The 24,670-nt window shown below is 45.1% G+C and overlaps 1 protein-coding gene across 5 annotated transcripts in view; it reads left to right on the top strand.

Moving 5' to 3' along the window:
• PHACTR2 (phosphatase and actin regulator 2) overlaps positions 1 to 24,670 on the top strand; it is a 144,560-nt gene that overhangs the window by 43,251 nt on the left and 76,639 nt on the right. Inside the window, exon 1 of one of the 5 annotated variants that reach the window (XM_030022229.1) lies at positions 16,267 to 16,489. The exons of the other annotated variants lie outside the window; for them this stretch is intronic. Coding sequence (XP_029878089.1) covers positions 16,447 to 16,489 — 43 coding nt within the window. The 5' untranslated portion in view covers positions 16,267 to 16,446. Of the gene's footprint in view, positions 1 to 16,266; positions 16,490 to 24,670 lie in introns of those variants that run through there. 5 annotated transcript variants of the gene reach the window in all.

The following is a 24,670-nucleotide window of genomic DNA, read 5'->3' as shown; positions in this document are numbered from 1 at the left end:
TTTCTCCTCTGTGCTCCAGTGAGAGATAGTTTTCTTGAATTTTATTTTTCAAAAAAACATCAAGAGGAAACTTTAAGTCCTGTCTTTCTTCAGTTTGTGATGTCTTTCTTTGGGTGGCACCTAAGAATTCAACACCACAGGGCACCCCCTGCCAGGAGAGGCCACTTGGGACAAAAGAGCTGGAGGCAGCAGGACAGGTTGTGGTGAGGATTAATGCTGTCGTTGGAGCATGCAGCCAGGGTCTGCAAACTCCATGGTGCCTAAAATAACAAGCAGTTCATTAAGCCTTAAATAGACTGTGTGTAGGATAATACAGCCTTCTGATTAGGGCACTCGCCTGTCCTACTCACTACCTACTCAAAATGGTGAAGCACTTTTTTTTTTTTTTTTTTTTTTTTTGGAAAGAGGACTAGAAACAACAGCTCAGCCCCATGCCACCATGCTATAGAGAGGTGCCGACATTGGTGATGCTTTTGCATAGAGAATAAAGCAGTGTTTCCCCCAATCCCAAGCTGGCAGGAAAAAACTCCCCAAATATTTGTACTATACCAGCAAACAGATCTGGTTGGTTTGGCTGTTGGAAGGTCGGAGAAGCAGGAATTAATCCCTTCAGGCAGAAAAGAGGATTGAGTCAAGACGCCCCAAACTGTTCTGTGTCCTGACCAAGCTACTGCATGGATGGACAGAAAGGGTCCCCTCCCTCTATATCCCAGTCTTGTGTGGGATTTGGTCTAGAAAGAGAGCCCCTGTAACACAAATGACAGGGTACCTCACTACCCAGCGCTGTGTTATCTAGGCTCATCCCTTGGGAGTGGAGACCCTGAGGAGAGAGGATAAGCTTTTTTCCCCGCAAACATGCATTCTTTTGACAGCCTGGTATCACTTGAAAACACACAGGCTCCCCAAAAAGCGCAGTCTTCAGGCTGCTCTCCAGGACTCTTTAAAAGGGACTGGACACCATTTACCCAACAGTGTAAGTGCTAACACGGCATTGCTACGGTGCAGACCCCTGTGGTGGTACCCCATAGTGGACATTTAGTTACCAAGGATGAGAGCTTCAATGTGCAGGTAATTCTGGTGCCTGTGTGGTTAGGCAGCAGTGAAGGAGGGGGTTGAGGACTGTGGAACTGAGTGTTTGTGGATCCAGTCACATTTCTGTAGAAGGGAATAGTTTCTCACACAACTATCCTGTTACCCCCTAGGTTATGCCTGTTAGCAGATCTGTTTGCTGGGTGCTGTGAGGTACTCAAATGCTGTGAGGACGAGGAACCCAAGATCTGCTTTACACCGTAGCTGGTCACCTCCCATCCAGCACACTGTTCCAACTAACCGGTGTTTTGCAGACAAATGTGCTCCTCCTATACCTTGCTCTCTTCTGGGCTGCAACAAATGGCAGAAAATACTTTGACCGTAATGGAAACGGCTACCACACACAACATGCAAAGGGAATGGGAGTCAAGAAGTCAGGTCTGGGTGCAGGCTGTTGTTGTAAGCTTTTGCTCACATTCACAAACAATGCCCTATTGTGATGTTGTTTCCTGCAGATTATCTTAATAACCAGTGAGCAGCGAAGCATGAACATGTGTTCAGGTTTCTTAGACTGAGTTCTAATGTAATAAAATGTGCCAGCTTTTTAAGGGCTGGTCAAAAATGCACAAGATGACGAATAGGGTAAGACCGAGCACATGGAATTTTGCTGTAACCCTCAAAATTTGCAAACTTCCATGAAGAAATTGATTATATACCTGAGGACACATGATGCTTGCTTTCTCTTCAGCTATTTTGTGATTTGGCGATTATGTCCATAAATTTCTTCTCTAAAAGGGCGTAGTCTGATGTTGATAGTAGAGCCTTCATAAAGGCTTGATTGCAATTGTAATGGGGATAAGATTTTTCAGGTATGTGAAAAATACAGAGCTCGAGGCCTCATGTGGTGTGTGAGCCAATACAAACGCTGATTAAGTACCTTGCCAGGGAAAACAGGGAGACCTGGAGCTCCTATGTGGCCACATCACTGCACATGTGCTGAAGTATTATGGTTATTTACTGCACTGGCGAGTTCGTAATATATTAGGTATAAAACTGATTGTCAGTGAAATACATTTTAGTGACTTCAGTGGAAGAGCACCAAAGAGGAGCTGAATGACGTCTGATTTTGGCAGTTCAGTACCAGGCTATTAGCAGTAGACTAATATGACTGTATATACAGACATATGCCTGTAAATGTTCTGTCTGTGGAGAGGTTGCGCTCCTCATATTCTGGGTTTTCTTTTGTCCTTTAGACTGGCTCAGCTTTTAGTGAGCATTAACCTGGGAGGTACATAATGTCATGGCACTTGGAAGGGTTTGCAGTCAGAAAGGCCCCTCCAGGCAGACAAATTGCATTCAATGTAAAAATTAACAGACAGACAAGCCTAAAATAACATCAGAAAGGGTATGGATTTTTCTTAATAAGGTGTTATGGTCCATTAGTTACCCAATGTTACTAGACAACTTATACAAACAAAAAATGCCTTGCATGAATTGTGGATCCAGTTACCTTATATTAGCTTAGTCAACTTGATGGGGAAAATTATTTATAAAATCACCTAATATTTATCATATAAGGAAATGACAGATTTGTTTAGGCTGCCTGCACCATAATTTTTCACCTACTAGTTTAATAACAGAATACCTTAAAATTCAGATATTTAATTTTCTTTCTATTAGACTGGTAAATAGATCTCTGATACATTTTCCTCTCTGTACCTCTTCCAGTCCATGGATTTGAACTGCACAAGGTATCTCTGCTGGAACTCTTATTCAGACTCCTAAAAATTTCATAGGATTAATAGGATGTTTTAACACAAACATCTGTGCACCGAGAAAGTTTTCAGTGGTGCTGGCCACACAAAAAATGTGTACCTTTTTACCTGGGTCAACATTCAACTGACTTGCATCACTTTAGCATATCTATACACAGATATGCATGAGTCTAAATACATTCACTTTATAAATGATTTTACTTAAACTGATCCAGCCCTTGTCCATAGACATGACCTGCCTTGTGAGGCCAGGAGCTAGTAGAGTGCTGAGTAAGGGTTAAACTTCTGTACCTTTGAAAAAATTAACTTTGCTTAGTTTGAGCTGTGGGGATTTGACCCTTGACAACATAATGTGATGTTAAGCACACTTTGTCTTGAATTGAATGGAAGTCTGCCGGGATCCAGGTGTAATATCCCATGCTGAGACATTTGGCTTCTGTGGAATTCAGCTGCGCAAAATGAAGGTGGCCCTGTTTCATCCCTCAACCAAAAGGTGATCTCTCTTAGGGGCTACTTTAGAAAGCAACAAGTATTTTCTCTGTATACATTTAAAAAAAAAAAAAAAAAAAAAAAAAAGCAAGCTGCTCTGTGCTTTCCTCAAATGCTAATTCTGCATACTGCATGCTGATTTATGTTCAGCATGTCAGGATAATGGGGATGGAAAGCCCAGGACACACTTCTCAGTCACATAAATACATTGTAAAACATTCTGAAAGTTTTCAGCACGTCTCCAGCCATGAATCATTAAATACAAGGAACAAAGAAAGAAGGGACCATCTACCTGACCTCCACATAATATACTTAATGACTGCCAGCTAAATTCATAAATTTACAGGCACTGGGTTTTATCACCATGCGTGAAGCAAGGTTGCGGTTCATATTTACTGTGCAGTTCATGGGAAAACGAAGACTCTTGACAACTTATGTTGTATTTTAGGAGTTTAAGTGAGTGGGATCTGTGCTTGAGAATGCTTAGGACCACCCTCCCTCCTGGTACATCACATGTGTAGGCGAGACTTTATATAGACTTTTGCTTACTGTTTTGGGAGAAGACAACTATTTACTGTGGTACACAGCTAACATGCAAGGAACTGTCTCAGCTTTTCTGTAAAGGGTAACAGTTTAAAAAGAAATGGAGTGGGTATTTTTTTTTCTCTTCTTAACACCATTAAGACCTATCAAATAAGGTGGCTAGTGTTTGCATACCCCAGTGACAGGAGAATCCTACACCAGATAGCACAGTTCTCTAAGTGACTTTACAGAAAATACTGAAGCATAATGCCAAGCTGGATTTTGTGGATCGTACTCCACAACCAAAGGCATCTGCCTTGCAGCCAGAGAGCCCAGTGCATGCTATTTGCGGTGTCCCTGAAAGCACTCTGCATGGCACGGGGCTGCGCCTTGCACCGACCCAGGGTTTCAGAGGGTGCTTGGCATTGCAGCCTGGTTCCCAGTGATGCCGGGGACTGCGGAGCAGGCCGTCAGGGCTCCCTGGGCAAGTCATGGGTTTAGAAATGTGTATTTTCTTCCTTTGGCAATGAGTCGTCTTGGGTTAATTTTTTTCTACGCTCAAATACTTATAATAAGCACTGTAAAATTAAGTCCTTTTTCTCCCAGTGAGTAACATACTAGTGAAGGTCTTATTACTGGCTCTCCCACATCAGCTTTGTGGCTTCTATACAGGAATGTAATTCAGCAAGCCCCAGAACCATAAAAATATCTGAAGTACTATTTCTTTTAAATGGATTTTCCTCACAGAGAAGTTATCTTCCTGGGCATTTCTGTGAAAGCTTCTGTCAGCCCAATTTAATTGGATTGTAGCTGAAAACAATAACATTACATTTACATTAGCTTTAAAAGTCTCTGCATTTTTTCCCCCTGCAGCCCATCTGGCTTTAAAGCTGCTGAATTTTAATTTAATGAAATTTGTTCATTTTAACTAAATAAATGTGCTGCATTAATGATCTGCTGTATTAAGCAGGTAGTTAGAAAAAAGTGTAATATTGATGTTTAGTCTTGATAAAAGCACTTTTCACAAGAACCATATGGCATTCCTGCTTTAGTTCATATAATGGGTTTGGTTTCCTTATGTGTGGGTTTTGCAACTGAATGAACCTGAGCTAAACACGATCTGGATCGGCACAACCCCCCCCCCCCCCCAGGACTAGCGTGGTTAAAGCACGCTGGTTCCCCTGGCCACCAGCAAGCAAATGAATGACGCATGAGAATTTAAAAAGCAAAGTAAGACCCACAGATTGACACTCGATTTAAACAATCGCCATGTAGAGACCAAATGCCATGTGTATGGGAGGAGCTTGAGGCAAAGCTCACCAGGCTTTTTGCCTCATTACAAGCAGCCTTCTCCAGGGAGACGTTAGCAGGTTACTAGATCAGAATTCCCTTACAGCACGTTTGCAAGGGTGCAAAACCTGACCCTTTATAAACCTCCCCATCTACAGCAATGCACTCGGTCATATGGAAGTTAAACGGATGATGTGTTTCCCAACATCAAGGATGGCTTTAGAAAAGAAAAGTAAAACCTATTAAGAAGAAAACTACATCCAGTTTGGAGAACGAAAGACAGCGGCTGATTCTGAAGGCTCAAAACAAAACGCCCAAACAACTGCTGGGAAGGGAGGGAGGTGGTTGGCATGCATATAAGCATGAAATTGGTCCTGGCTGAGCCTGGGTCTGTCCCAGGGCCAGCAGGTAGATGCAGCTGCATGCACGTGCTTGGAGGCACCAAACCGGAGGTTTTGGTCTGCCTTCCGAGGGAAACAGGCTTGTACAACAATGCTCTAGTACAGTGGCCTCTAACCACAGCTCTTGAGCCCTGTGGGGAGCTGGCACCGGGCCGGGCAGAGGAGAAGCAGCCTGAGTCAGTGCTCTGCTAGTGCTCGTGTGTGCCTGCAGGCAGACAGACCCCAACAGAGCCGGGAGGTCCGCTCCCGGTCAAACCTCGGGAGAATTCAGGTGGCAGAGGGGGATCCTACACCAGCCCCACTCCTGGGGAAGCCTTCAGTCGGTGTTTGCATTTTATTGCGAGACATGAACTGTAAGGAAAAGTCACAAATCTGCAGAAAAGCCAGGCGGCACAAAAGCAGAAGATTCATTTTACGCCTTTGATTAGGACACTTTCAACAAGTTGTGGGCTTTTCTAATAAATCGGCAAAGATGCAGGCCAAGCACCGTAGCTGTAATCGTGGTAGGTGCAAAAAGGGGTTTTTCCATGATAGAAAACTGCCCAGGACCAGGCCAGGCCAACTGCCTTGGAGCAGCTGGAAGAAGCAGGTCGAAGATAGCGGGAAGAGTCTGCCAAGGAGGAGTGCAGATGAGCAGGATGCCCTCATGCCTTTTGTAGCATCTTCCCTCCCCCCATCACTCCAGATGAAATGTGGAAATCCTACCCTGGGGATAATAACACTTCCCTAGGACCAGTGAGGGGTGCTCACACACTGTAATAATAGATGATGTATAAGTGCTGCAGATGGAAAGTGGATATTGGCTCAACGTTTGCAAAATGGGAGTAATAAGCCTGGTCTTGCAGAAGACCGTTTGGGGAGCATCATGCAGGAAAGAACCCAGCCCAAGGAAAGGAGAGCATGTCCACCACTGGCCTCTTATTCTCTTATTCTGAAGACACTGATGAATTAAGTGTATAGTGTTGTGCTGTGCAGAGTAAGTGGAACAGACACAAGGAGATGTCTGACATATATTTTGAGGTGTATTTAATATTGTAGCGCTTCCGGATTCCACTAGCATGCTAGGGGTTTTGGCCTCAAACCAATGTTTGCATCAGTACCATGTGTCTCTGGAACAGCAGTGCTTACTTTAGAGCTGGCTATGAAAGTAGTTTCCATTATAACGCCTTGTTTTCACATGCTTCTTATATTTTACTTTATTTTGAAAAACCTCTTTTGAGTCAAAAATTTCCATTCTGTATCTTTGCCAAAAGGTGAAGTTTTCCCCCCCTCTTTTTCTTAAGCTTGGAGGAAGAATCTTTCAGATGTTTTTGAGTCATGGGAGAGTGGAAAAAATGCATTTTCCCAGTAGGGTAAAAAAAAAAGTCCACATTTTCATAGTAGTAGAAACTCAGGGGGAAATGAAACTGAAGACTGAAACTTGTATTTTGGTCTAGAGATTTCTGTAGTAAACCAGCTTCATAGGGAATGACTTTGATTTGCCAAAGGCAGAGATCATTCTGATTTTTGGCAGTTAATTAGGCACAGGTCCAGGTTTCAAACTTTGCTGGCATTTAGGATATTGTTTAAGGTAGTGTCTTTACAGCTGCCCATTTAAAGAGGAAAGAACCGGTCCCCTGTGGTCTTCTGCCCTTCAGAGCTAATTATAGTCCAACAATACATTTAAATTCATTCTAAAATCTGAATGGAGAGGAACTAGATGAACAGTTGTGCCAAACACTTCTGAAACTTTTTCTCAATTCTCACTCAAGTCAGCAACAGCAAATGGATGTGTTGAAGTCATGGCCAGGCTCAGGCACTTTAAAAGGGCCAAAGTGCATGACAGGGTATGTACACACAACTGGCTCAAGCAACTGAGAAACTTTATACAGCATGCCTGCCAAATATTTTGTTCGTGTCTGTCTTTTTTTCCCCTTCACATAGGCTAGGAAGCATCACTGTAAAAATCTGCTGTGCTATGTGTAGTTACACCAAATCTGTTAACAAACAGAAGAGGAAAGAAAGAGGTAGGCATCTAACCGTCATGCCGATGAGTGATCCTGCACCCCTATGCTGCTTTCTATTACTGGTTTTTCCTGGTGAGAGCTGTAGCTGATGATACACTAGTGGTAAGTCCCCTCCATGTGTTCTAGAAAATACACAAGATGTGAACGACTATTGGGCTGACAGTACTATTGTGACCTTCAGATTCACATTTTCTGGCTTTTTTGCAACCTTTAGCTATGCAGCCTGCACATTTCATTAAACCTTTCACTTTCTATCGTTCAAAACCTGCTCTAAGTGTATGTACATTTGGCAAAGGCATCCAAAATGATGTGTTTATTTTGCTCCGGTGCCAAAAAGCAGTGATTCATTAAGGAGCTTGGAGCCGTAGAGGGAAAGCTGCAGCCAGCAACCGCCACACATGCCCTGAAGAGCAGAAGGCTGTGTTTTCCTAAGGAAAATGGTTAGTGCAGCTGGACTAGTATCATGGCTGACTTCTCTGAAGCGAGGAGGCACTGCTGGACAGGCTGGAGGGTGCAGAAGTTTTCCTGGATAATTGGGCTTTGCTGCAGCAGCAGCAGCCAGGAGGCATCTGGAGGCTGCCATTAAGCCCAGACGGGAGAGAGAAAAAGTGCCTGAAGGGAGCCAGTCCAGCTGGTGGGAGCCTTTCCTTGAAATGATGAATTAGGGAGCTCCAGTGCTGTGACCACTGCTATGGTGAATGCAACGAAAGGCGCAACAGGCCTTGAGAGAAGAGGTGGAGGAGGAAAGGTGGTGTCCCACAGTAAGAACAGACCTCCAGCTGCTTTTAGCTGTACTACTTAATTTTCGCTGCTGGGGACACGCCAGGTTGCATCAGTGAAGGGGCCAGTCTGCTCTGTTTATTGTAACTCCCGATACGAACTTGCAGCAGCTAAAGCCTTTGAAAACCTGGCAGAAACCCGACTCTTGAGGAACTCTACGCTCTGGCATGTCGTTTTTACGCCATTGCTTTCTTCTTCCCCAGTGGCTTGAACTAGGACAGGCAGAATGCTATTTATAATTTTTAATGTAGTCCTTTTTGTCTTTCATCATAAATCTGGAACCCTGGACAAAATTGATATCTGGTGACAAACACACGCTTGATTGGAAAATTTCTGATGGTTATTTTCTGCCTGGGAAGGAAATGCTGTCCTGTACTGTTACGGCTTTGCCATGGCACGGCGAAACGCAACGCAATGGGAGGAGCTGGGATCAAGGCGTCAGCATGAGGCACAAAGGAAATGATGACGTATGGACAACATTAATATCAAGAGTTCTTGTTATTAAGAATCATAAACATGTAGAAGAGCTTTTGAAAATTTAAAATTTAAAATTTAAACCAGGACTGTAACATTTAAATTATTAAATATTAGGGTGGGACCTTACAGACTTTGGGTAATATGTCATGCCATCTACTGGGGGGGGTTCTTCAACTTTTTTTAGGAATATCTGGTCTAGGGTTCGGGACACAATGTGATCCAGTATGTCAGTTCCCCTTGGTGCTTTAAACAAAGACAGAAAGTAGTTTTTTCCAGCATCAACTGCACAATGCTTCGCCCTTCTTAAAAGAAGACTACAAGATACTTGCCCTGAAGAACACATATTTCTCATAGTGTATTAATTTTCAGTAAATTCAAATTAAAAAAGCCCAAGACTGTTAGTGTCAGAAGGGTCTGATTAATCAGGGTCTGAATCTTTCATTTGCTTACCTTTCATAATCTTGCACAAGGAGTTCTCCAAAACCTGGATTACACCACTTCTGCTACTTACTTCCTAAGTCCTTAGGCAGCCAATAACTTTTAAAACAGTAGATGTGAAAGTAATAATACCCCAAATGATTAGTGAAATACTCTAGGTCTGTGAGAAAAGGAAGGTTGCTGCATAGGCCAGGCTTGCTGAAGCAAAGCAAGGGAACTGACTCCAGATCTTCACAAGGGAAGTAAACAAACATTAGCAACAACCGTGGGATGTAGAAAAAGTCAAAGAACTCAGAGGGATATCAAGTTTTAGAATTTGCCTTAGAGGAACATTAGGGAAGGAAAAGTTTTGAAAGATATTGTGGAACAGAACTGGGGTGGAGATGAAGTGTGTAGAAATTGAACATTAGAAGAAGGCGCAGTGGGGGAGCAGGGCAGTTTCTGAAGCTGAGGAGCACGCGCAGGAGACGGGTAGTTCTGCTCTCCATGATGACCGAAATGTTTGTGTTGGGACCATTTTCCTTCTATTTTCTGCCTTTCAACCGCACATGTTATGTGAATTACTTTAAAAGCTCAGTGCCACAAGAAACTGCAAACTGTTATTAAAATGAAAACGGAGATTTTTCAACATACTTGCAATGTTCAAGTCTGTAGAAGTCTTTCCTAGAACAACTTGCCAAGCAGTTACTTAATATAGGCAAGAGTAACATTAAGTTAAAGGGTACACCAGAAATCACAGATCAGATGATAAACCCACAGGAGCAGATCTATAAGCATTCATTACTAACCATTTAAAATCATATTGATGCAGCTATTGTGGAAGTTTCCTCTAGGTACAGATAGCAGCCCTGAGTCAGAGAGCACAAAGAGAGGCCCACGGCTGAGGGCACCTAGCACACAGCCTGGAAAATAAATTATTGAACTGCTGTTGCCATGAATTGTTTACCTGCTTCCCAGTGTCCGAAACTGGCTCACAAACCGTTATGGTGAATAATTTAGAGTAGCAAACCATTTTGCAAGTGCATAACCTATTTGCAGATAATTTGTGAGCAGAAGGAAAACCAGTCAATGCCAAATCACCAGGAATGAGTTTGTCCAGCTGTGCTCTTTTCCTGGGTGTGATGGCAAAGAGCTGGTAAGGATAAATAAGGACAGACACTGAAACAGGAGTTGAGATCACCTGAATACTAAACAACTCTGAGCCCCTCAGATCTTCCATAGGTAAGGGCCTCACTACCAGTCTCCCAGTGCAGTCTTAATCTGAACAAGCAAATCTCATCCAAGAAATGCCTGCTATATGTTTTAATTGGAATGGCCCTCATTTGCATATTAACTCCTCTGGTCCAAGGCTTTGAACCCCTAGCTTCCAAATTTAGAGACTGAACTACAGAAGCTCCTCTCAGTTAGTTATTCTGTGTAGATGCCTTCCATTCTAGTGTGTAGATGCCTTCCATTCTAGTATGTAGATAGTATGTACAGTGGGTTTTTTTGAGGGAGGAAGACTTGTGATGATCACTCACAAAGACAACAGCCTCTTTTTTAAACAAGATTTCAAATTCCTTTTTTTGCGCTATACTCATGCATTGGACATGGGAGGTGACACTGGCAAGAACACAGCATTGTGGAGCCATTAAAAGTAATAAAGGAGATAAAAATATTTTAAAATATTTCCAAATGAGAGAATAATCTAGTGTCATTACAAAAGTCCCTGGTTATTAAAAGGAAATGGCCTAAATTCCCAATACAACAGCAATATAATTCATGAATATGGCCTGTGATTTTATTTTGACAGTGCTTGTTTAAGAACTGCATTCAGTTTCCCAGAAAACAGAATTAGCTCTTTGCTCAACCACAGCTGATGTTCTAGTCTTAAGCAAGCAAACTGATTTTGGTGGTGCCCTCCCCAGTCTCTTCCCCTTTGTAAGTTCTCTACGGGCAGGTACAAATCCAATGTCATTGTTATAAACCTTAGTGTGACCCATGACTGAAAAAATTACTTAGCTTCTCACTCGTGTTTGCTCATGTCATAACTTTTGCTTCATTCACTGAATCGTACAGCTCTGCAACCTGCAGGACGCGGTGCTGCTCATCTTTCAGCAGTTCTGCACACTGACAGGAGTTGTGAGTGGGTGTGGACGGGTGGGAAGACCACACAAGAAATGACCTGTCCAGATCATTTCTGTTCTGGACTCAGTGCTATCCTCTTGGTTTATCTTGATAAGCAGCTGGGTAATATTTTTTTCCCCATTATAAGGTTGAATGCGTTTGCCAGTAATGCATTACGAATCCTGGGATTAAATGTGATAGCCCTTCCTTATAGCTTCTGTTGTATTTAGTGCCATAAATCAATCTTGGTGCCTGAAGGAAGAGTAGTATAAATTCACCTTTCTAAAATGCCTCTTTACTTTATGTGAGCCTACAGAACTCTAAAGACTGGGCAACAGCATCCTACATGTTGTTGGTCATCTATTGCCGTCTGTTGTCCCACTATAGTAAACACACTGAAATGGAGCTGTCTTTGAAGCTTTATTGATGGGAAGGAATTTGCTCTTTGATATGTGAGATAGATAGATGATTGTGTGTATTATTTCATTCTGACTGACTTGGGAACAATTTTGAAGTTTTACATTCTTTTCTGTGAAGATATCTCATACCAGCCATTTATACAAGTGCAATATTCTTGTTTTACAAACACTGCTGAAGTTCATGAAGGAGCTATTCTTCCTCTTTCGGTGGAAGATTTTAGTTCTTGAGGGACAGCAGACTATCTGTTTAACAGTACTCACAACAGCACCCAACACAATAACTTGGGACAAGAAGGGAAGAACTGTGCACGTAGCATGAGGCAATCAGATAACCGCTGTATTACTACTGACACTGAGATCTGAAATCTAACTGGGACACTGGGTCCAGGAACCCCATTGATGCTGATGTTGCGTCAGAACAGTCTGGCACGACTTACTGGCACCTGTTCTACCCATCAGCTGAACCTCCACTTCCCCACCTGATAGAAGACATCATATTCATGTTTTAGCATCTTGTTGCAGCATTTCCTTCAGTACAAGATTAGCCCTGGCTAAAATGATCATGGAAATTTTAATCCTGAAATTCTCACTTTTATCTTCCCAGGCCATTTGTGCCTTGCTTGCAGTTGTGGATTTCCAAAAACCCCCAGAAGACTATAATAACTACAAATTGCTGAGCAGTCCATTTGTGTCTTACCCTATTAGTTGTTTAAAGGCAGAGTGGAATATACATCCAAACAGATCATAAACTTGTCTAAATCCTAAAAAAAAATGTATACCCAATAAAAATGTATTTTATCTACATAATTGCAATCTCAAATCTCTGCTAGAATTGGTCGTTATCAAACATTATCGTATCCTTAAACTCTTAACTGTCCTAAACATGAACTACCAACATGGCAAGAAATTTAATGCACAGATTAAAATATCTCTATCATACTGCAGAATAAAAGTCTGCAGACAACTGAATACTAAATGTACGTGTTTTGTGTGGATGCTCCTATGGGAATGTCAGTAGGATGCCAGAATCCCTTCTGTGTGGCGGCAATTACATAAATATAGCTCTATATAGGAGAAATGTAATATATGTTTGCATTCAACAGTCCAATTTCTCTCATAGGTTGCATTGGCAAGTGTCTTTTCATACTGTGTTGAGGATTCAGGGTTCATTCCCTCCCATTGGTGAGTCATCAGTTGAGTTCTTAAGTCAAATGCCTTAAAAAGCAGGATCTAAGCAGAAAAGTGTTACTTTTTTTTTGTAATTTGATGCTCATTAATGACTGTGAGTAGTCTGAGATGCATACATTGCCTCTTTGCATCTTTAGGCAGGAAATAAAGCAGAAAGAGACATAACTGTTGTATGGACCAGTACTATTTTATGTATTCAACTAGCATTCCCTGTTCAGGATCAAGAGAAAGTATTTATTTTTGCCCACTTTACAAAAGCTGAATAAAAAATCTATGACGGTAGTATTGGATGCTCCTGGTATCTTGTACATCATGAATAAAAATCCCTTTAATAAGACCTTTAAATTTTCTAATGCAAGTAAATTGTTTCTTGTTTACAGGTTGCTCTCTTGGGTAAACTCGTATAAGCAGAAGCTTCATTTTCTTATTCTATACAACATGATGCCTATAATCTGTTAGTCATATAAGTTAACATTTATCTTCCCTACTAGAACTGCCATCCCCTACTTTCTAAAGCAGTAACCATATCTGATTAGCTCTGCAACATACCACTAAGCATTGCTGAGGTATGAAGACAGGACCCTTAAAAATGAGGTGGCTGCAGAGAAAACATGTAAAAGAAAGTCACCACCATCAGTTAACTTACAAAGAAAAAACCCCAAACAAACACACGATTCAAAACAAAATAAATTGGCAACTAATTCAACTACACTGGAGGATGTGATATTTTATCATTATTTCAGCTTACGAATCGACCTTGAGGAGTTTATTACTTCACAGGAATCGTTGCAGACAGATGATACATACTTTTGCATTGTAAACTAGGCTTTTACGTAGCAGGGGAACACAAATTCCTTTGATAAAATTAATGACATTCACCAGAGGCAGACGGGAACAGTTTTATGTTCCTGTTTACGAGTGACTCCAAAGAGGTAACTCGAGTTTCTCAAAACAAACCCTTTAAAAATCATTTATGAAGGTAAAAAAATAGATGTGGGTAATCGAGGTAAAAAAGTCTCCTGAGAAATAAGTGACATGAGTTGGTTGTTCAGTAAGCCACCCTTCCGAAAGCCTTTCCTTGGGCTGAAGAAGGGACCGTTAGACCATTTACCTTCCCCTTAGCTCCCACCATGTAGTTCAGCCTGGTGCCTCTGTACTAGCCCCACTCACTTGTCTTCAGCTCCATGGTTTGTACTCTTAGGCACTGGTAAGTTAAAATGCAACACGTCAGTCTTTCCCGAGCGCATCGGCGCCAGCCTTCCTCAAGCCTTTTGTTGGAGAGAGCTTTCTGCGCTTTCCATCTCATCTTGTGGATCTCTTTTGAGCTGCCTTCCATCATCCAGCACTGTTTTTTAAAGGGTGGACAACACTGGACATGGGACAGCACTTCTAGTCAGATAAAAAGCGGAACAATGTAATGGGATTTCTACCTACCCCTTTCCTACTTGCACATCTGTATGTGAATATCAGCTCCCTTTTGTCCCAGCACTAGCTCACTAGGAGCTCATGTTGAATTTCTCTGAGCCCCTACATGGAGCAGCTTTCTAAGATAACTTTCCTTGGCTCTGTAGGCTGCCTTGCTCCGTCTTGCAAGTCTGACGTTTTTCCTTCCTTTGACCCTATTAAAACTTACTTGTTTGAAAGAGCTGAGTTTATTAAATAATCCAGATAACTCTGTGACTGCCTTGGCCTCATTATCACTCTGGTAATATTTACTCTGTCTAAAGTTGCTGCTGGTGGTGATTTATTTACTCTTTTAAAGCTGTTTGAAATAATACTTCTCTAGATTGCTGATGAAAACACTCCCTGCAGCTCCCCAACAGAAACACTCTCATTAAATGCTAGTGCTCCTTGGACAATGTGTCTGCTTTTCATTTAGTTCTTCATCTGTTTGTGCTTTATTAATTTTGTGTTGTCCTCGCTTTTTTCTCTCTTTCTAAATCAAGTACCTACTGGAAGTCTGTTACACTCAAGCCCGTACCTCTGGCAATTTAACGTGTAATCATATAAACCGAGGAAAGAAAAGATCTGTTTACCGAGACCTATTTTCTATAAAAAACATGAAGACTAGTGTTAGTTGTATTCTTCTCTGTTCACTGAGTATTAGCTGACGACCACATCTCTTCTGCCTGTAACTGATGCCAGGCTACCCAGACTGCAGCTGCGTGTGGTGCTCCATTTGCTTCCCGAGTACGGGCCCCACACTAACACAATTCTCCATCTCCTAAAACATCACCACAGTGCCAACACACACAAAGATCAGCAGGTCAGAAATCTCTTCAGCCAACCCTTCTAGGACCTCCAGGCCACTCAAAACCAGAGTAATTTCACCATATGTCTTGCTAATAGAAGTTCTTTAGATGAGCCTTGAGTGTCCTCCTGTGATGCATATGCATCTGCCTGCTTGTTTCTAGATAGAGCATAGTAATAGCTATTAGGCACTTGAGCTTTTTTTCTTTTTTTCATCACTAGCAACTGTTACCTGTTTGCTCTAGCATTAAGCTTGTATCGCTGCTTCGATTATGTTTATGCGTTAAGAAAAACAAAGCAAACCTTTGTTCCTTTTGCCCTTGTGCTATGCACAATCTCTCTTTCTCCCCATCTTCCCCATTAATTTATCCAAGCGATCACGTCCTTTCTTGTCACTTGTTACGGCGGAGTGCTGTCTGGACGCTGCTGTCTTAGACTATCACCTTTCTTCCGAAATTAAAAGCGGTCCTGTCTTCGACTGTGCACCTGTGAGCGAGGCAAGGCTTGGGCACTTTTTCAGACCTGTGTCACAGCGAACGCAGGGCTGGGAAGGACCCCGGGAGCTGCCGTGCCCTGCCGTGCCCTGCCGTGCCCTGCCGTGCCCTGCCGTGCCGTGCCCCCGCGTTCCCTGCCCGCCCCTGCCGCCAGCAAAGCCCTGAACGCTGCTGCCGGCAGGGAAGCGCCTCGGAGCCGGGCGTCGGGATCGCTCGCTGCAGCTGTCACACGTTTTCCCTGTACCCGCAGAGAAGGGGTGGAAATCATTTCATGCCCGGACCGACGTTCTGGACTCGGGAGAAGGGCAGGGGTTAGGCAGGGGCTCGGGAGGTTAGCAGTCCGAGAAGGCTTGCCGGTGAAGCCCCGTCTTTCCCAGTCTCCGTATAATCAAGGGTGGTTTGTCTTTCTTCTTTTTATTTACTAAAGACTTGCACGGCCCCTCCCGTGCCCCTGCCCCGCCGCAGGGACCCGGGCAGGCAGCGGCGCGGCGGAGCGCAGCCCACCCCCCCCCCAACCCCCGCCCTCCGCGGCCGGGCGGGGGCGAGGCGGCGCCCCGGGGGGGGGCGCGGCGCTGCGGCCGCGGGCCCGCGCCGACCGGCGGCCCGGCAGCATGACAGGCAGCCGCCGGGCCGCAGCCGCCGCGGGAGCAGCCGGCTCCCGCCAGCCGGCGGACGGCGCGGCGGGGAAGGCGGCCCCGGCGAAAAGTGAGATGGCCCCCCGGACGCAGCCGCGGCGGAGGCTGCACGCCCGGCGGGCGGCGTGATCGCCTCCCGGCCAAGCCATGGGCCAGACCTCGGTCTCCACGCTGCCCGAGCCGGCCGGCGGTGAGTAGCGGCGGACGCCGGCGGCGGGACAGCGCGGCCGGGGCGGGGGGGAAGGCTCCCGGCGGCGGGGCGAGGGGAGCGCGGCGGCGGCTGGGGGGGCGGCCCGTGCTCCCCGTGTCCGCGGGCGGGGGTGCGGTGCCCGCGCTCCCCGGGGCGCTGCCGCCGCCTGCTCCTCGGAGCGCAGCGGGGACGGCGGCGGCGGCCGCGGAGGTGCGGCCGGTTCCCGCGCTGCCCTGCCCGGCTCGGCAGCCCGGGGGACTTCGCCGTGCCCCCCACCGCCCCGGGGGCTTGGGGCTCCTTTTTTCCCCTTAAATAAATAAATAAGTAGGAAGGGGAGAAAAAACGGGGGAAGGAAAGGAGGTCTGGCACCTCGCCCGGCAGCGCGGCTAGTAACCCGCCCATCTGGTTGCTTTTGGCTCCAGGACGTTTTATGTGTAAGCAGGCTGTTGAAAATAAATAAATAGCCTACGAGTGGAACACCCCCCACCTCCCTCCCCCAGTAAAGCAGCCCTAGCTGTTCGCAACTTTTTGAAGATAGTATGAACTACTTGGGAATGCTGTTAGGATAACCCGGTGTGTTTTAGTTACGGAAAAGCAGAGAGGGTCTCTTCCCACAATAATAGGATGTAATTCTAAATTAACTCCAGCGAGGTTTGAAGTTTCCTGCGTAAATTTTCGCCGAACGCATATTTTTCCTCAATGCCTGTTTCCTTTGCATCCGTTTAAAAAAATAAGCAAGTCCTGTTGTAGACTTTAACTCTGAAGGCTGAACTTTATTCTTAATTTGCTTATTGCTGTTAATGTGGGAATGTCTTGTCAAATAGCGGACAACACAACAAACTTTCTTTTTCCCCCCCTTTTTTTTTCTTCACGGGTGTCTCAAAGAATAGTTTTAGTAACAACACATACATTTTCAGAAAATCTCCATTATGTTGCCAGTGGTAAAACTTCCCAGTCATGCCATCCCAGTAAAAATCTTGGAGGATTTCTTCTCCTGCCAAACACTGCATGAAAGAGAAATTTGACCGTTTCCAATAAATTTCACCATCCTGTTGAAGGTTTCGCCCAGCAGCCAGCACGTTAGAATTATATCAAGGTAGGCGTCGGGAAACAGATGTAAGGAAACAGATGGACCGGTTAAAAGTTTCTGTTAAACTTCCTGTACAAAAATGTGTCCAAACTCTTCTGTGCAAAAGTCTACTGTGAGGATATTTGGCTGGGGAGGGGGCCCCATATCTTGACTAATGATAGCTGTGGTGCCTGTCTTCCCTTGGCAGAATGCTAGCTGACAATAACTGGGCTGGATTTCTAGTTCTACCTAAAAAAAAGAAAAAATTTACCCTTGAATTCTTTCCTAAATGAAACTGAGATTTTCAGTCAGGAGTGATAAGAGGCAGTTATATGAAGATGTAAGTTATGGTGATGCTACCTCAATATTGCCAAGTAAATTCTAGTTATCACCATTGTAAGAGCACTGCACTTGTGATGAGATGCCGGTAGTGCCTCCGGGAGGTTTCACAGAAGAGCAATCCCACTGCACGTTGAGCCCTGTTGAAAATGCTGGGAGAGTATATCCTCAACAAGAAACCACAGGGGCAGGTGGGTTTCTGGGTGGGATGGATTCTCGGGGTGCAGTCATTTGTTTTCTCTGGTCTGCTGCGCTGGTATGGTCTGAACACTTAGTATGTTGCAAAGTTTGGGAGGCCCCATCCAGCTCTGATCAGGGCAGGAAAATGACTTCCATCAGTTCCGGTTCAGACGGGTTGCCCCTTAGGCAAGTAGTCCCAAAACCTTCATTGATTTTGGCGTGCTAGCCAACTACAAGCCATTTAAGTCTTTGACAGCTGCTAGAGATTAGAGTTGAAGGAGATCCCTGTGTTGCACACGCAGGGGCTACAAATCTGTTTTAGTGCTAAGGAATCAATAGTGCATTCAGATCCCCAGCGAGCCACACAAAAGCAGCTATGAGAAGTTACTCGCCTGTTAGCTCCCTTTTTTTCCCCAGCCATGCCAGCCTGCGAGGGCTCAGATCTTGCCCCTGATCCCTGCTGTGCCCCAGCAGGGTTCAGAGGGGCTGTTGGCTGGGCACAGCACAGGGCACCACTAGTAAATCACCGTGGGGCCTTCGGGTGGACTGATAATGGTGAACGTGGTTTGATGTAGAAAATTGAAATAAAAGATTTTCCTGAAAGTCACAGAGTGTTATAAGAGATAAAATATATGCATAATACAATACTCACTATGGACCCCAGCCAATGTCCTGCATTTTTTTTAAAGATTTACTTTAAATGAAAGATTTTACTCTTGGAAAGGAAAACATATACTGAAGTACTTACACAGACCAAGGTTCTAGTGGCACTTTCCCATTGGGTTGAGTGCAAGACTGAGGCCTAACCATAAAACTCGAAGTCCTTCTCGACTGGGCAAATGTAGACTCATACCAGATGGATTAGAGTGCCTATAAAGAGAGGAAGAATCGGATTTTCATGCCCCATTGGAACGTTCTTTAGTAGCAGTGCTCTCTCACTAGAGTTTGCCATCAGCTGCAGGTGAGTGGGTGTTGAAGTATTTTGGACAGGGGGATCAGGGCTTTAATGATGTCCCATAACTATGAGCAGTAGATGGACAGCAAAGCAGGTCTTTGCTGCCTGTGGACACCCACCAGGCAATCCTTTGCTCCTTCTCCTCCTCGGTTCCAGTTTTTCAGTCATTTAGATAAATTTTCTAAAGCTTGTTTGTTATTTGTCATGGTTAGCAAATGTGAACAAACAGTGATAGCAAGAGGGGCTTGGGAAGACAGTGTAGAGGGTATAGGTATGTGGAAAAGGAGGAGTGCACGTTGTCCTTGTTCATCTTCCTTCCTCTTCTGTGATTTTTCCACGCCTGGCAGGACTTGATTAACGTGCTCTCTCCCCATTCATTGGCTGGAGTTCAGTGCTTCTGGGGGTTATCAGCCATCATGTGCAAAGCCTATCACTTTTGCTTTCTGACCTACAGCTTATCAAAGGGCAGCAGAGCTGTGCACTTTTTCAGTCTTTTTTTCTTGTTGGATTTGTTCTTGAGTAGTTCAGCACCAGTCACAGTACTGGGGAAACAGCCAGGTCCTCAAGTGGAAGCATGATCGGCATATTGGGAACATAACACTTAAAAGCAGACCTAGTTAGGTGGCAGAAGATTTTTGTTGTTTCTTGAATAGAGGTGCCTTGTCGAGAATGAAACTTGCAGTAAAAACAGACGTACCGGTGTTCCTAGGACGCGGTCAGGCAGTTCAGCACAGTCTGTGGAGCACAGCAGAGCGTACGTGGAGGGGAAGGACAAGCTGCAAAGGGAAGGTCTCGGGAAGCTCTTGCCCCGGTGGTCAGGGTGCTCAGCGGGGCCGGTTGAAGACGGCGGTCAGATCCCTGTGCTGACCTGCAGCGCCAAGTACGTAATCCATGGGCCTGTTTGCTCTGGGGTGGGTGGGAGTTCCTCCTGTTGTATACGTTTTACAGAAACAGAGCACAAATTGTCAGGCTTGCGTTTCATCCTATTACAGACCCAAAGTTTTTTCAGGGACATGAAAGTGTACTTCGACAGCACAGGAAAACCATTTCCCACCCAGCTCCCCCCATGAGATGAAAGCAGTCACTGGTAGGATCCTGTTGTTTGTTGACCTTGGCACTCAGTGAAATGATTCTCATAGGTCAGAAGTGAGCATGTTTCTCAGACTGCTCTTTTTTATCTCTCTTGGCTTTATGGTATTTCCTCTTCATTGACAAGGAAACAGCAGCTTCACCTGTGTGTGTGCAGAGAAACTGTAATTGCCTTAACTCAGCAACCTTATCTTAATCCTGAAATGAAATGGAAAGCTAATATTTGTTTCAGCAGCTCTAGGTGTTGGTAAAGAAACTAATTGGTTATCAGTGCAGCAATTTCAGGACTTGTCTAGGAAGAGAAGTTACTCCAGTAGTGCTCTTCGGTAGTAGCTACTTGTGAGTGTTACTGAGGGTGCTGGTCTGGAGCAAGCACTTCTGTTCCTGAGGAGTTGGACATGGAGGTACTCAGCTATAGACTTAAATTCGCATCCTGACTCAATCCACTACAAATCTGAATGTGCCGACAAGCCCTTACAGTAATAATTCTTAATGAGGAAAAAAATGAAGTTGGTTTTTCTCCTCAAGCTTCTCGTCCTTTCAAAAGTGGAAGAGCTTTGACATCATTGCACTTTCCAGGAGGGCATCTCAAACCATTTACAGGGGTGGTGAGCTACTTGCAACACACCTGTTAGCTGGTCATTTCAGTTATTGGTGCACTTGAAGGAGTGGAAAGCAGAGATACTGAGCTGAAATGTCAAGTCCCATTTGATGTGAAGCCCTAAATGACTTGTCCACAGCCACAAAGGATGTTCTGGGCAGGGACCCTCATCTTCCTTATTTTTTTCCAAGGTTTAAATTGGTTGGGGGCCTTGAGGCTGAACGCTCGTAATACTGCACTGGGAATCCTGCTCCTTTTTTTCCCTTCTTTATGCTTTTGTAAGTTATGGAAGAATTATAAGTACGATGTAAAGGGAACTGTTTTCAGTTGCTGCTAAATTTACGTCCAAAGCTTTCCAGTTTTTGTGGATCTTGAGCAGGGGAAACTCTTTCCTCATCCTACCAATGTTGTCAGATGGGGCTACAATTGGGACAGCTCCAGAGTTTGGGTTAATTAAGTAGGCAATTTGCCCCAAACTTTGGGCTGATGGAATGGATGTTTTTGAAACCTGGTCAAAGGCATAAAAAGCCCATGTTTTCAGACAGAATGGGTAGCCACAAATTTGCGTGCTACTACTGGGAACTGCAAGAGCTCTTTTAAAAAGTTGGTCCTTGTGTGTCTTGAGCTGAAATATCAAAAGTAGTAGCAACTGCTGAAAGCGTAGGTCTCGGCACCCAAAACCATGATTCTGATTTGTGCTGTTGGTGAAGGTCCAAGTGTGAGCAAGTGGTATGAATCACTATTTATAGAGAAAAAAATTGTACACACTTTTAAATATAACCTGTATAAAATATAAATGTATTTTCGTGCTCACGGGTGCTGCCATATACTCTGTAATCTGCCAGAGTAAAACCGTGCCCCCGCTGCCATAGCGGTTGCTGCTGGTTGGCCCAGACTGAGCTCCTCAGCTGCAGCAGTAACTCACTGCAGAGGAGGTTGCAATCTGAGCCTTTGTGAAGGGGCATGGCCGAGAGCAGAGATCTTGTAAGGACATGGAGGACCAGCCACACCACAGGAACCACGTGTCAACCACAGGAACACGAGTACGTGAAAGTAAAGGCCTGGTGCTCAAAGGTCCCAGGTCGGTGTCTCACTTCTTCTCACTCTGAGGCTGCCTCGAGGATGACCAGGAATTCTCCCTCATTTAGCTGCCAGGGTACGTGACCTTTCATGTCAGGCATGCTGGCTGAGATGCCTTCATGCGCTGACGTTTGGTAGCCACTAATCACCTGTTCGCAGTGTTAATCATCAGCTTCCTCATGTGCCACGAGGAGAAGGAGAGCTGGCCCCCGGGAGGTCAGCGCGGGCAGGGCAGCAGAGCCCCGCCGGCTGACATGGTTTGTGTAGGGTTGTCTTCTCAGGTGACCACCCCGTTACTTCCCCCAGATGAAAAGCTCACAGGAGACCTTGTTTCCTCCTGTGCTAAGCCCCACTGACAACTGATCCCACTCCCTTGGATCTCAGCCACCCTGTAGATCAGTTGTCCTTCCTTCCTAGATCCTCAGCTTTCTTACTGCTCCTGGGTAATATTGCCTTGTCCTTAGGTGGTGTTTTCTGTCACAGATTTCAAAACACTTTCCATTCCATTTTATAATATTCCTTGATTTAAATGGGAAAACTGAGCAGGACAGCACCTAAGACACAGCCGGGAGGACACCAAAGAGCTCCCAAGTCCTCATCGGTGTTTGAGCCATATCACAGTCCTGCCTATTAAAAGCAGAAAAGACTTGGACATTTATATCTTTCTTTATATCTATTTACCTACTTGAAGTTGTCCTTTATTCATTTTGGACACTGATGCTTTTTGAGATTGAAAAAATGAAGACACAGTAACATTGCTCAAAAATAATTCTGAATCAGTGCTGGGTTTGGATTTATTTTTCACTTTAGTTTATTGTTTTAAAACATAATGTGGTGATTAAAAAAAACTAGAGCGCACTTAATGCCTTGGGTCAATCACTGATGGATTTTTAAAAAATACTTCTGCGAACAGCCTGCTTCCAGAACTTATGTCTGCCCATTGTATTTAAATTTTAACAGTGACTAGAAAAATATTTCTGATCCACAGAAATACCCCAACCAGCTGCCATTCAGTCCCATATTGTATTGGTTCTGCTGGCAAGGTTTTGGTAGCGGGGGGGGGTTACAGGGGTGGCTTCTGTAAGAAGTTGCTGGAAGTTTCCCCTGTGTTCGAGAGAGAGCCAATACCAGCCGGCTCTAAGATGGACCTGCCGCCGGCCAAGGCCGAGCCAATCATTGATAGCGGTAACGCCTCTGTGATAACATTTTTAAGAAGGAAAAAAAAGTTGGGACAGGCAGATTCGGCAGCCGGAGAGAGGAGTGAGAACATGTAAGAGAAACAACTCTGCGGACACCAAGGTCAGTGAAGAAGGAGGGGGAGGAGGTGCTCCAGGCGCCGGAGCAGAGATTCCCCTGCGGCCCGTGGTGAAGACCATGGTGAGGCAGGCTGTCCCCCTGCAGCCCATGGAGGTCCACGGTGGAGCAGATATCCACCTGCAGCCCGTGGAGGACCCCACGCCGGAGCAGGTGGGTTTCCCGAAGGAGGCTGTGACCCCGTGGGAACCCTGCGCTGGAGCAGGTTCCTGGCAGGACCTGCGGATCTGTGGAGAGAGGAGCCCACGGAGCAGGTTTTCTGGCAGAACTTGTGACCCCGTGGGGGACCCCCGCTGGAGCAGTGTGCTCCTGAAGGACTGCACACCGTGGAAAGGACCCATGCTGGAGCAGTTCGTGAAGAACTGCAGCCCGTGGGAAGGGCCCACGTTGGAGAAGTTCGTGGAGGACTGTCTCCCGTGGGTGGGACCCCACGTTGGAGCAGGGAAGAGTGTGATGAGTCCTCCCCCTGAGGAGGATGAAGCGGCAGAAAACAACGTGTGATGAACTGACCGTAAACCCCATCCCCGTTCCCCCTGTGCCGCTGGGGGGGGTTGGTAGAGAAGCCGGGAGTGAAGTTGTGCCCGGGAAGAAGGGAGGGGTGGAGGGAAGGTGTTCTGAGATTCGGGTTTTTTTCTCATTACCCTACTCTGGTTGATTTGTAATAAAGTGAGTTAATTTCCCCAAGTTGAGTCTGTTTTGCCCGTGACGGTAAGTGATGAGTGATATCTCTCCTGTCCTTATCTCGACCCACAAGCTCTTTGTTATATTTTCTCTCCCCTGTCCAGCTGAGGAGGGGGAGTGATAGAACGGCTTTGGTGGGCACCTGGCAATCAGCCAGGGTCAACCCATCGCACATATGAAGAAGTCATTTCTGAAGTGTCCGTTCATTGCCTTCTGTAGTTGACAATAAGGGGGATTCCAGATCCTGTGCTTTTTCTGATAGGAAAGGATTTTCATTGGAGTAGGTCTGGGCAGAAAAAAAGAGAGGAGGTTTGCTGGTGACGATAAAATGTCTCTAATAACAGGCAGGGGTGGCGCTGGTCTGGTTTGCCCCTGGCAGATCCCGGAGAGCGAGGCAGGCTGCTGGTGCCCCGGCTGAGACAGCAGCCAGGGCATAGGTGTGTGTTGGGGAAGGAGGCAGTTCACTTTTGTCTGTGTCCCTGAGTGGACAGAATTTTTGCCAATGCTGCTGAGAAGCCTTCAGTCAGGTCTGGTTTCAAGGCACATAAAGATACTGATGTTAAAATACGTGCAAAACCAGAGAAGGAAGAGAAGGAAAATATGAGTACGAACCATCAGCAGGGAAGGTAGACAGACGGTGAGGGTTTTTTATTTATTTATTTTATGCCCCCCAAACAAAATCAAAGGCAGAGAATGAAACTGAGTCATTTATATCCCCCTTGTAGGTGAACTCGACAACCCCTAGACTGTCAACTCTATTTTGGGGCAAAGGTAAAATTACAGTGGGGCTCCAGAGTGTGCCATTTCCTATAGTGTTGCGTGATAGAAATGGTTCAGTAGGAACTAGGTAGGAAGGTCACTGTGAACATCCAG

This window comes from Aquila chrysaetos, chromosome 8 (assembly GCF_900496995.4).
Source record: "Aquila chrysaetos chrysaetos chromosome 8, bAquChr1.4, whole genome shotgun sequence".
NCBI lineage: Eukaryota > Metazoa > Chordata > Aves > Accipitriformes > Accipitridae > Aquila > Aquila chrysaetos.
Note: the sequence above shows the minus strand (reverse complement) of the source record. Positions and strands in the feature narration are given on the sequence as shown.